The following is a 13,263-nucleotide window of genomic DNA, read 5'->3' on the forward strand; positions in this document are numbered from 1 at the left end:
GACACTGTAGCATGTCATCAATATAAATTTGTTTCAAGGTTTATAAAATCCGCACCAAAAAAACTAACTACCCTCCCAGGCTGAAATCGGATAACAGATTTGACATGGTAGAAAAAGTTCTCCCCTTATTCATGCTGTTAGAACTCAGAGACTTTTGGCATAATTTATGTATACAAATGTATAGCCCATATTGCAATATAAGTGGGGTTTAAAAAAAAAAATCAGTCATTTACTTAAAATTCCTTGACAGACAATTTTCCTTTTGTGGAATTTGATGATGCCAGACTAAAAGTAAATGTTGATATCAGGGAGCATGTTACACTCTACAAATGGAGAAAATTGAAATAGTCAGCCACGTGAACAGATTCTGTTTATTGAAACCCTCACAAGAATTAAAAAGGACCAAACGGTGAGTTTTCATGCGAAACCGAAGTCCTCACCTAATTAACTGCATTCTATTTCACATGAAGGAACAAACAAAATTCAAATACCCATGTTCTGCTATGAATTAAGTTAAACGAACCATTTTCTCTTAATCTTTTCCTTAAATTTTAACCAGAAAAAGAGACAATACAAAAGACAGAAAAAGAATACAAAGCTGTTACTGAAAATAGTTGTCATTTCCTTAAAATGAAAATGGAAGCAAAATAAGTTGAAATGAACAAACTGCTTATATTGTGTCATTTCCTTAAAATGAAAATGGAAGCAAAATAAGTTGAAATGAACAAACTGCTTATATTGATTATTATTCTAAAATTTTCCTAACCATTCCCCAATAAACAATGTTAGGTATTTGAATGCCTCAAACGTCAAGGATCCATTTTAAAAAGTTAATGCTGCCATACAAACAAAAAAAATCAAAACACCCCCCCTCACCTCTGCCCCCACAGACCCGGTCTATATTAAATTTTTAAATTGTTAGCAACATCTGGAAAACCATTTAATCATCCTTCTTGCTATGGAGATACTAAACTTTAAAAGCCTCTTTCCTCAGCTCAATTTTCTGTTTGGTGCCACAGACCTGGGCTTTGAGATCAACTTTTTTCCTCCAGTGAGTTTTGGAAAATTTGCAGTCATGATTCAGCATGTCACTGCTACAGAATCAAGCAGGAAGAAGAGACCAGCTCTAAAAGGAGCAAACTTCCTTACATGCAAAAATATAGTAAGTTACCAAAAGAGATGAAGAAACCTGAAGAGCTGGAACTTGCTTAAGTGACAATAGGTGAGAGTCTGCCCCAGTACAGAAGTCTCTCAAAGAAAATAGTACCTCCATTTTGTTTAGGCCATCAGTTGTGACAAGATGCATTTCTCATTTAAAAATGTTGAAATTACAGCCAAGCAAAACTCAAAAGCTAGAGAATAGCACAATTATGGCTGCTCATGCAAAGTTAGTGTGTCCCTCTTGTACATACGTATAACAGTCTTGTTACAGGATCACAATGTATTTTCTACCAACCCCTTGTGCACAGAATGGATTATGCTCACCGAATAACTATTTCATTTTCATTTTGTGTGTGACCTTGTACCTTACCTACTACATCACCCAAGCCCCACACTGACTACAGAATTAGTTTTTTCTTTGTGGACTTTTTGATGGCAGTCATCACTATGGTATCTGAGAACTTATTTTCACAATACTCCTGTGATATAGGTAGGATTTGTCATCCCCTTTCTATAGATAAAATGATAGACCCTAAAGGACAAAAATACCCAAATACTCATGAATTTTGTGTACCTAATACCATTCAGGCTCCTGTTTATTTAGAGTGTACTAGCAGATGTACCTGGCATTGCTTGGGAACTCCAAGTGCATTTTTATCTTAATACCTATAAATTATAATCATTCACTATGTTTTAACAAAAGGACTATAGTCGATTTGGTTTTCAATTAACGTTTTCTTCTATTTTTCAAACTGGAAGCATTGGTTTAGCTATGTTAAAAAAGAACACTACTCCAAATTTCTCCAGTTTCTCTCTTTTCTGTAAGGTTTATTGAGACAACCTATTCCATGTCCATCCTATTTTTCTTGCTCATCTTGATTCAGTCCAGTAGTGAAAGTAAGTTTAATTTTGTATAGGTACTGTCGTATCCACTGGAGGTTGGGAGGCAGGTGTGATAACTAAGAAATTTAAGTGTGGGTAGGAGTGCAGCTCAAGGCACGGGGTTGGAAGTGTCAGGATGTGATGAAGCTCAAGGCAAGGAGCTGGAGATGTGGGGGCATGCCAGGGTTGGAGGAGTTCAGAGCAAGGGCTGGGGCGTGGAGCGGTGCAGGGTCAGGTTTGGGGGAGCAGGAGTCAGGGGGTTGGTGTGTATGGAGAGGAATCATTGTCAAGGCAGGGGTCTGGGTGTGTGGCTGGTGTGTGTGTGTAGGGAATGTGTATCTGTTTGCTGTTCCACTTCCTGCCTTTTTCAGGGAGCAAGACCAAAGTGCACAGCTCACCTGTCCCCTGCTCTCCCCAACCAGAGTGAGGAACGCAGCAAATTGTGAACTTTCCCCTTGCTCTCTGACAGCGACAAAGGAGAACAACCACTAGTGTCCTGGGTTGAATCTGAGTTTCGGGGAAGAGTGTGCTTCAGCCCCCTGCCCTACCTGAAGGTGCCGGGGGGCGGAGGGGAGAGGGAGGCTTGGGACTGGGACAGTCTCAGATCAATGAAGTGTTCTCCCTCCTTCCCCCGGCAGTCCCTTACACCTGCCTGACTGCCTGCTGCTTAGTGCAGAAGCCTGTAGCAGAGCCTTGGGAGCTGGGCTGGGAGTGCACACCACCTCCTCCTGCAGCCAAGCGCTCCCCTCTGACCAGCTTCTTCTCACTGGAGAGGCACACTGGCTTAACTTTCATCTCTGGTTCAGTCAGTCTCTTTCAGCATTCTCTCAGACGTGTCAATTTTGAGTACCCATACTTGATTCTGGCATTTCCTGATTTTTGAATGCTTAATTTGCTAGCAACATTCTTTCATTGTAGTTCCCCTCCCTGTAGTCCTTCTGTAATAGCCTACATTGTTTTAAAAAGCAATAGCAAACCCAAATTCCATCTTGTGAAAACACACAGATGCCATTATGGGTAGACCCGTTAGACTCACAGCATTAATATCTGCCACTTAAGCTAGTAGGCTATTTCCCTCTGTAGACTAACCAATAGGAGAGAGATTTAACAGTTTGCCACTATTTTATAGCTATTTGGTAGACAAAAGAATGCTGGGATTCAGGATTTCAAATCCAGGTCCAGAAGGGACTTGTACTCAGTCATAGCTCCTTCTGCCACAGTCCCTAGCTTGTAATTCCACGACACAAACACAGCTTGTCCCTTTCTGTTCATCTCCTGGCCTCTTCCTGTACCTCTCGGCATTTGAATCAAGCTGCTTTCTTCTCTACACTGCCAGGTGCCTTTTGAACTTTCAGAGTACTCAGACAAGCTAACATTTGCATTCCTAACTCTTTCCCATGTTCCAGCATACTAAATTAAATTTTGACAGAGGTGCGTGCATGTAGAAAAAAGTAGTGCCTATATAGTAAAATAGCATGGCTTTTTAAAATTTAGGCTCTCTCTAAATGTCAACTCAGCTGACTAGAAGCCGTTGTAAATGCAAAAGATTCCAAAACACCATGTAAACATTTGTGTTAGATAACAAGACACACCAAAGGCATTCAAATGTGCAGTATTGCTATTTTAAGCTTTAACATATCTGTCTTCTACACTGCTGTTCTAAAAAGAGAAAACTATCTCTGGAGTCTGTACAGACTGCTCAATATTTTATGCCGTTCATACAGCTGCTTGATATGTTTGATCACACAAACTCTTCCATCAGATAAAATTCATGTTGCTAAAAACATTACTGTAAAAAATAATTTTCAAAAGCTAAATTTAGCACAGAAGTAGTCAGATTGAAATAGCATCTTAAATACTTTGTTAAGAGAGCTCTAGCCAATAACAGGTACACATGGATGTGAACACAGACTTGATGCATTGAACAAAATTTTTCTCCAAAAGTTTGAGGAGAGAGAATGCCTGAATACTATGATAATAGGAGAAAAAAAAAGTTGAGAAACAGTATATGCTTGCTAAACAAGAATTATGTTTATTTAGCTAGTGAATCACCTAGAGGAATAAATTTCACTTCCATGATAGCAATCTGTCAGGCTTGCAAACACCCAGAAATAGGAATTAAAGGTTTTAAATGTAGTTATAAAGGTCATAAAAAGTCTGATTTAGACTGAGGTACATTTACTCAAAACTGAGATTCATTGAGTGGTAGCAAACAAACAGTTCCTCAGACAAATGCACTTTTTTCGGTATACATATTACAGAAAAAATAAAGAAGTGTGCATTAACTGGTGCTGTCCACCAAGCTGCATATTAATATTCTCTTACACCAAACAGTTTGAAACAAGGGAAATGTCATTCTAATATAATTTTATGTTACGTTTCATTTGGCTAAACTGCATCTCAAAGTTGCTTTGCCATATTAAAAGTTTACTACAATAATTTTCACATGAACATTTAGACTTGAGTTTTACTCCAGGACTAAATATGGCATGATTTTGCTTTTAATCTGTTGAATAGCTAAAAACTGACAATTAAAAAAAAACTACAACAAAGAAAAAATAAGTTGAAGCAATGTGAATCTCACATCATTGAATCACTTCTAATGGTTAATTGTTAGTATTTAACAAATTCAAAGAGTTAATGAATCCTTGCATTCGTTCCGTCTCCTGTGCCTTAGCTAGGATGCATAAATACAAAAAGACAGCAGATACTGGTAAAAGCTTCAGGACAGAAAGTGCTTGACGAAGTTACAGTTCTCAAGTGTGTTTGGTGAGAGAGTATAAGGGCAGATGCACTGATGAGAACCATTACAAGAAGAGTCAATTTGTGTTAAAGTGTTCAAAGATGTCACCTTAAGCAGAAAAAAAGCTTTAATAACGTCTTCTTAGACATATTAGGCATTTCCAGAGTCTACATCATTAGTGTTGTAATTCTAGCAGGACATCTCCATATAGTTATTGTTTGTTTCTATTTCGCTCCTGAAAAAAAAAGAAGAAAAGAAAAGAAAAAGTTAAACAAGCATCTTCACATTACATTCTTATTTCTCCTCAACAGAATAATAATGTCAAAAATGTTAAGCATGTGAACTTTGTTAAAGAATGAAGCATACTTTACAGGAAATAAAATCAATGTTCCGTATTTATTCAAACAAGTCGACTACATACATAAAATGTGTAGGTAGGTAGGTAGATAGTTAACCTATCTATCTACCTACCTATTTAAAAAGTTATATTCTCCCTTTTCCTATACAAGTACAAGAAAAATCAAATATATTTAAATGACAACTAGCTGTTGAAAGGAACACCTCACACTTACATTTAGGCATCATACTGGAGAAATTTGCTTCTACTAAAAAGACATTCCACTGAATGAAATAATCACAATGAAAGAAAAAGGTGCTATTCAGCACTGATGCAAGGGGGGGGAGGGGAAGGACCTTAAATTTGCTGCCTAAGATTAGCAACAAAAGGGACTGTATATTTAATTAGTAGCACTGTATGTTTCCTTGGAGCTTTTTACTACCCTAGATTCTAGAAGCGTTATTGAGAGGGCTCTATCAAATTGATGGCCATGAATAAACACTGACTTTCCTACATGATTCTTATTTTCAACCAACTTCTGTGCTGCTGTCAACTTTTTTTTGCTCAACTTTTGCCCTGGAGTACTGGCACCTTTTATTTTACCAAAAAAAGCATGCCATCTAGGAATGTTAAATTTCAATTAATCAGCTCATCAAGTAATCAATGGGATCTCCATCAGCTACTCAACTAGTCAATAAGGAGGAAATTCCGTATCCCGCTGAGCCTCTCCCTTTGATGTACAAGAGCTGCCCGCGACTCCTGTACATTTTGAAGAGGAAGACCCAAAGGGTTTCCTCTGCTTCTCTCCCTCTGAAATGCGTACTGTGGCCCCATGCGAGGTCCCAGTGTAGCTGGAGCAGCCCTCCATCCGTATCATGGGTAAGGATGTAAAATGTCAATTAATTGGCTAATTGAATAGTCAATGTAATTTGGGCTGTTGCAATACTTCAAAGGTGAAAGCGCTGTGGGCAGCACGGGGCCAGAGGGGCAGTTCCCCACTGGCCTTGTACTCCCTGCAGCCTTTCAAAGCAGCAGCACTGCAGGGAGCCCAGGGTCAGCTGGCAACTCTGAGTCCCCAGCTGACCCCAGTCTACAAATGGTATTGCGAAGTGGCAGATTCTGGGTTCCTTCTGATAGAGGCAGCAAGGGGAGGGAAGAAACTAATTGACTAGTCATGCACATCCTGGGCTGCTCCTGGGGAACTGGTTATCTGTTCACTATACCTAATGGTCAATGTTCTACGGTTTCAAAAAAGGGAGTCTAGTGGCACTTTAAAGGCTAACAAATTTAATAGGTTATTAGAGCATAAGCTTTTCATGAGCTTCAGCTCACTCTCTCAGATGCTGAAGAAAACAGAAAAGGAAGGGATACAGAGATGGAAGTGAGACATGGAGTGGCTCTCTCAGAAGCTTCAAGGGGTAGCCGAGTTAGTCTGTACAGGAAAAAACAACAAATGGTCTGGTACCACCGGGTCTGCATGTCCTAAACTCAAAACTCCTGTTATCTGAAGAAGTGGGCTGTGCCCACAAAAGCTCATGATACCATCTACATGTTTTGTTAGTCTATAAAGTGCTACCAGACCATTTGTTGTTCTCACATTACAATAAGTAATTTCCTATTCAAGTACTCTCACCTTTCCATCAGTGTTGCATTTGACCCACATATACTCTGATTTAAGTAGCATTGATGTCCCACTCCAATCTGTGTCCCTTCCTTTTCAGCACCTGAGGAAGTGAGTTGTATGCCCCAATACCCTAATGTTAGTCTTTAAAGTGCCAACCAACTGTTGTTTTAGCTGAAACAGATTAACAAGGCTACTCTGTAACTTGTTTCAAATATATATATTTTAAGTGAGATGCAGTTGAATGAAGATTTTTTTAACCTAGAGATCAGAACCAGCAATTGTTTTCCGTGACTAACATTTATTAAGTGTTTGCATATGCAGTTGTATATGCAGTTTGCATATGTGCATTATATTGTGTAGTCATTTAGTGAAATATCATAACAGTATTTTCAACATTTTAAATAAGAACATAAGAACGGCCGTACTGGGTCAGACCAAAGGTCCATCTAGCCCAGTAGCCTGTCTGCCGACAGTGGCCAGCATCAGGTGCCCCAGAGAGGCTAGACCAAAGACAATGATCAAGCCATTTGTCTCCTGCCATCCTTCTCCAGCCTCTGACAAACAGAGGCCAGGGACACCATTTCTATCCACTGGCTAATAGTCTTTTATGGACTTAACCTCCATGAAATTATCTAGCTTCTCTTTAAACTCTGTTATAGTCCTAGCCTTCACAGCCTCCTCTGGCAAGGAGTTCCATAGGTTGACTACACGCTGTGTGAAGAAGAACTTTATTAGTTTTAAACCTGCTACCCATTCATTTCATTTGGTGTCCTCTAGTTCTTCTATTATGGGAACTAATAAATAACTTTTCTTTATCCACCCCCTCCACACCACTCATGATTTTATATACCTCTATCATATCCCCCCTCCCCCCAAGTCTCCTCTCTTCTAAACTGAAAAGTCCCAGTCGCTTTAAATAAGAATGTAAATGGGCTGGAGTGACCTTTGTGTATGGTGCAGCAGGATGCTCAGGGCAGGCTTGGCCCACTGCAGGCAGAGGAACTAGCAAAGTTGCCAATTAACATATCGGGTGATGCTTTCCGGTTAAACAGTCCAAGACAGTCTTCTGCCATACTCACAGGTAATTTTCATTACAATTAAAACAACACTGATTCATGTTCAAATACAGGGGTTGGCAACCTTTCAGAAGTGGCATGCCAAGATTTAATTTACTCACTTCTATTTACGGATCTATGCACTGGGAGAGGAGAGCAAGGGAAGGCTGGGAACAGTGACCACACTTTCTGAACAAGCTGCAGCTAGGGAGAATAGTTTAAATTTAAATTACCAAACAGACTAAGTGTTTTACCTTTCTCATGTTTATTGAAGATGAAATTTGATAAAGTAAAATATTAATTAATGTGCAAAACAAAAGGTTTCCAATGTTTTCTTTATTAACGTCAGGAGTGAGGAAACTTTTTGAGTCAGGGCCACTGACCCACAGAAAAATCAGTTGGGGACCACATAAGTGAGAAGTAAAAACACTCCTCCAAAAACCCCCAACCCTCACTGATGTGCCCCCCCCCCCAATTGAGACACACACTCCTCTGGCACTCCAGCCCCACAGGGTGAAGGGAAGGGACAGGGAGGACTGAGGTTCAGGGTTTCTCATAGGCCAGATTTACTTTTCTGTGGTTGCCTAGTGGATTTTGTGGACCCCCTTAGGCTCTGGGGTAGGTACAAAAATGAGGGGTTCAGTGTGCAAGACAGGGCTGCCAGAAAGTGGGATACTAAATGTATCTGTTGATACTATACCTCGTGATACTATATGTACCTGTTAATCTAAGGTGCCACAGGACTACAAACTGTTTTCAAAGTTATGGACTAAACATGGCTACCCCTCTGATACTTGTCATGTAACATATTGAAGCTATACAGTGTTATGGAAATTAATATATTAGGCAGGAAACAATAGATCCTGAACAAATGCTTTCAGAAGACAGGCTAAAAGAAAGAAGGTACATAGTAGTTATATGTGACTGAAGCTGTACTAATTAAAAGTTCAAAGTCTAGCTGAGCCCATGGATTGTTCAAAGAGGTTTAGTACTTCAATGAACACCTTTGCAGTAGCTCACAGTGTTGCACAGTTAGAACCTCACCATTCAAAATGCAACCACTACACAGAGCCAGATTCTCATCCCCAAACTGCATACTTTGAGGTACTGATAGTGCAAATTATTTTTATTACAATAGGGTTTGCTATCAATCAGGATTCCACTATGCTGAATGCTGCACAAACACACAAAGCAGCTTACACTTCAAATAGCTTATAATCTAAACAAGCTTTTTAAATAGTAGGAAAAGTATTTTCTCCTTTCCTTGGTTTTTCCATCACTTTATTAGGAGCTACTTTTTATAGCAAAGGAATACACTGCATTAAGGCCTACAAAGAATTTTTAAATTAGAAATTAATGAGCCATTCATGAGTATTAGTCCACTATTGGTGCATTTTTCAGGTGGCTAAAGGCACTTGACCTTTAGCTTCATTTCTAAATTGTTACAGCTTATTGCTGTATCATTAGCTGCAATATTGTAATGTGAAGCAGTGAGAAAAACAGCACAAGATCAAATGATTTTCATTTAGGAAAGGTTTTGTTTAAGCAACACTGAATTTCTGAAATATTTCCTACTATACTTTCAAATGTTGTGAAGAAAGCCAACTCATGGAAATAAGTATATACTTGCTACAGAGGGTCTCCTCTACTCACCCAACCCCTAACAACTAGAGACCATCATCATTCTTATTTGCATTTTTGTAACATTCTTTGGATGCCAAGACACAAACACTGTCCATCATGTCCAAGAATGGTTTTTTAATTAATAAGCTAAAAAGCAATTGTGACGGACCCGGCAGGAAGCGGCGGCCAGGGACGGCCAGAAGCCGCTCGGCGCGGCGCCGCCGGCCCCGCAGCGGCTAAAGGCGGGGGCGGGCGCGCGCCAGAGGGGACGGGGGAAGCACCGGGGGCCCGGGAGGCGTCCGGCGCGGGCGCCCCGGTTCGCGCCCCGGGCGGAAGCCGCGGGCACGCTCCGGCCGGAGCCGCGCGGGGATCCGCCGGAGGGGGCGGGGCTGACGGCCCCGACGTCACCCGGCTGCACCCATAACAGGGGCACCGGGACGCCCAAGAAGGGGGAAGCGAGCGGGCAGCCACCCTGGCTTCCCGACACCCCAAGCACCCGGCTTTCCGGGCGACCAAGGGAGACGACCCCGGCAGTTGGAGGCTCGCATTGGGACGAACCCGGCGGCTACGACGGGGTAAGTGACCCGACTCTGCACCGGCCCAGGGGGCCGGAGCATCGGGGGTGGAAGGAGTCCGAGGCGGGGCCGTTCTGGCGCCCGTGGGCAGGCGAGTTTCGGGCGGCAGCCCCGCCTGCCGTGAGGGGAGCGCCTTAAAGCACCCATCTCACTTAGGGCCTCGGGCTGGGACCCGGTGGTGAGGGCGGGCCCGGGTCCCCCACTCCCCCACACCCGACCTCGGCGTAAGCCTGAAAAGGCAGCGACGGTCGAACGCAACACCCCTCCCCTTCCCCGCGGAGAGGGGCAACGAGGCAAGGGGACAAAGAGTAGAGGGACGGCTCAAGAGCCCCGGTCGGGCCCCCGGCCGGGGGCCGCCCGGGACGTTACAGGTCCGGGTCCGCTGAGCCCCCTCGGCCCTACTCGGGACGAGGGGTGATCGCACCCGAGGCCAGACTCGCCCGCGAACCCCGGGGGGCGGGGCAACAGGGCATTTGGAAGGCGGTGGGTTCGCGGAGCCCCACCCCACCCCGCCGGCTCAGTCCGGGGGGATTTGGGGGTGCGAGGCTCGCACCCTTAAAACCCGCCACAGCAATGCCACCTGAAGATATTTGTTGCTTTAAGAGACTGAAGTTAGGCACCTCCCAAATTTTTAAAGTCTCCAAAACACACAAGTACAATTCCATTTAATATCAACTACCTTCTCCCATCTTGACTAGATACACAGTTCTCAGGAATGTTCTGACTCTCAAGCAATTAAGATAGAACAAACAATAGAACACCTTTATGCCAGGCTTTCCGCGATTACAACAGAGCATCTTCACATGGAGTCATTTTCAAGCGTTCAGTCTGAATTCTTTTCCAGCTCCCATTCTGTTCCCTACGTTCTTTTCTTTACTTCTCAAAATCTATCAGAATCTTTGCCAAATCTCCACACTTCAGGATAGAAGTTTCCTTCGATCAACTTACGTTTTTTGCTAAGGAACAATAGTGCAGCCCGTTTCATTTTAGAATTTGTCAGGTGCCCTGATGTTACAGTGTTTTGGGTGGAGTTTGACAACACATGGAGAGTAATTAGCATTTGATTAAAGCTACATGAGAATGCAACAGCTGGTTAATGAGAAATGCTAGTTATAGACCACATGGCAAGCAGATTTTGTGCATGCCAACAGAATTTGCTACACATACTAGCAAAATAAAGTTATGGAGATGAACTTGGAAAACATCCAGGCTTTGGAAATACATGCATCAACCCAGAATATGCAAACACATTGAAGTGATAATATAGCAACTTGTGTTCACCTTTTCCATATTGTTCCATTTCATGCAGTTTCAGTTCTTTCTAAACTCAAGATAACAACTGAAGGATCACCAAATGAAACATTTTCTGCAGGAAATTATCTGCAGAATTATGATTTCAATGATGTACGAAGAGGGATCTTTTTAAGCTTTCCCCCTTTTTTCCTATCCAAAGTCATACAAATGAGTAGCTAGTTTAACTTAAAGCACTTGCCATTTTGAGATGAATGTAACCAACAAAATAAATGGGCAACAACTTTAATGAAAAGGGGAGGAAAAGTCAAAGGGTAATTTTTGAGGAAAAATAAAGGTAAGCAGTTTGACAAAAACTCACTGCAGTGTAAAAAGAAGATAATATTCATGCCCAAAAAGATCAGTAAATGTTCAAGAGGACGAGGGATTTGCAAAATCTATTAATGGGAACTGTAAGAGTATTTGTAAAGCCCTGCAAATATGCCAGTATCTGTGGCTTATGTTCACTGATTGTGGATCAGATATGGATGCAAATTTTGTAATTGCGCACGATTCTATGTATTTCAGTTTTTTAATGTGAATGTTTACTGCAGGATTGAAAATGCAAGCAGTCACAACAGACTTACACATAGAAGGCTTTGCTGGTATAGGTTTACTATATACTAACCAACAAAAAGTGGTGCTAGCAGCATCTATACCAGGGGCTTTCGCTGATAGTTATTTCACTCAAAATCACATACCATTAGGGATTTAAAAAACCCTGTGTAACCGACTGACATTCAATCTGTCATATAAGGGGTGGAGAACCTTTTTTGGCTGGGGGCCACTGACCTACAGAAGAATCAGTCGGGGGCCCCGCATAAGTGGGAAGTAAAGCGAGAAGCCCCTGACTGAAGACAGACACTCCCCACATTCCCTTTGCACATCAGAGCCTAGAGGGACCCAGGCTAGTAGATTTTGTATGCTCCAGCCCAGTGGGTGGCTGGGGCTGGAGTGCAAGCATGGGCTCCCCAATGCTGAGCCTTGGGAGGTTGGATCCAGGCAAGCCAGGGGCGGTATCTGGCCGGGGCCTGAAGTTCCCCACCCCAGGTTACATAGTTAAATGATCCACGGGCTGTCAGCAGCGACTAGAATTTTAACTGGTATGGTTAACCAATAAGCTGATGCTTATCTGTTAACTGGTTAAACTCTTACATCCCTCCTCATCACACCAATACCTTACATAACCATGCCATGAAAAGTTTGCAGTCTAGGCTTGGCCTCTGAAAGAGAGAACAGGAAGTTAAACTGACTAGGCCAGTGGTCCCCAACCTTTTGAGGTTGCCGGGCGCCAGGGGGCGTGGCCGTTTGCCCGCCGAGCGCCAGGGGGCGGGGACACTAGCACACCCGGGGGCGGGCCCCCCCTTGCCGCGCACCCGGGGACAGCCCCCCCCAGCTGCGTGCCCGGGGGCTTGGCCCCCCATAGCCGCGTGCCCGGGGGCGGGGCCCCCTCCAAGGGCCGCGCGCCCGGGGGCGGCGCTCCCCCCGCAAGCGCCCGTGCGCCATGTGCCCGGGGCCAGGCCAGCCCCGAGCACCTGGCGGGCGCATTGAAATGCCCCCGCGGGTGCCATGGCGCCCACGGGCACCGTGTTGGGGACCACGGGACTAGGCTAATGAACAAAATGCAAAATATAACCTACTTAATTTTCGAAGCCCTGGGGACCACAATAATACTCTCAGCATATGCCAAGGGCCGCAATTTAAGCGTGGCTGCATATACATGCAAATATATATGCAAATAGCTTCTTTAACACTGATGGGCATTAATACAAAAAATAAGGCAAGACTAGACAACACAAGCCCCATTTAAGTTGGTTCTGCTGATATTAATAAAATGCAACATTTACCCAGTTTCCACCCATATGACAGCAATTTTAATGAGCAATGAGTGTCCAAGAATTTAAATGCTGAAACGCATCTCAACAGAAGACCATTATATTGATTACTTTTTTGCTTTGGCTCCCACCCGCGGG

The 13,263-nt window shown here is 43.0% G+C and overlaps 1 protein-coding gene across 2 annotated transcripts in view; it reads right to left on the minus strand.

Annotated features, from left to right (window-relative positions):
- Window positions 1–353: 353 nt before the first annotated feature.
- YTHDF3 (YTH N6-methyladenosine RNA binding protein F3) overlaps window positions 354–13,263 on the minus strand; it is a 54,217-nt gene continuing 41,307 nt past the window's right edge. For both annotated transcript variants that reach the window (XM_075920620.2, XM_006113645.4), the window contains one exon: window positions 354–5,021. In XM_075920620.2, the coding sequence (XP_075776735.1) occupies window positions 4,998–5,021 (24 nt within the window). In that variant the 3' untranslated portion in view covers window positions 354–4,997. The remainder of the gene's footprint in view (window positions 5,022–13,263) is intronic.

The sequence above is a fragment of the Pelodiscus sinensis genome, chromosome 2 (genome assembly GCF_052426305.1).
Source record: "Pelodiscus sinensis isolate ZL-2025 chromosome 2, ASM5242630v1, whole genome shotgun sequence".
NCBI classification, from domain to species: Eukaryota; Metazoa; Chordata; order Testudines; family Trionychidae; genus Pelodiscus; species Pelodiscus sinensis.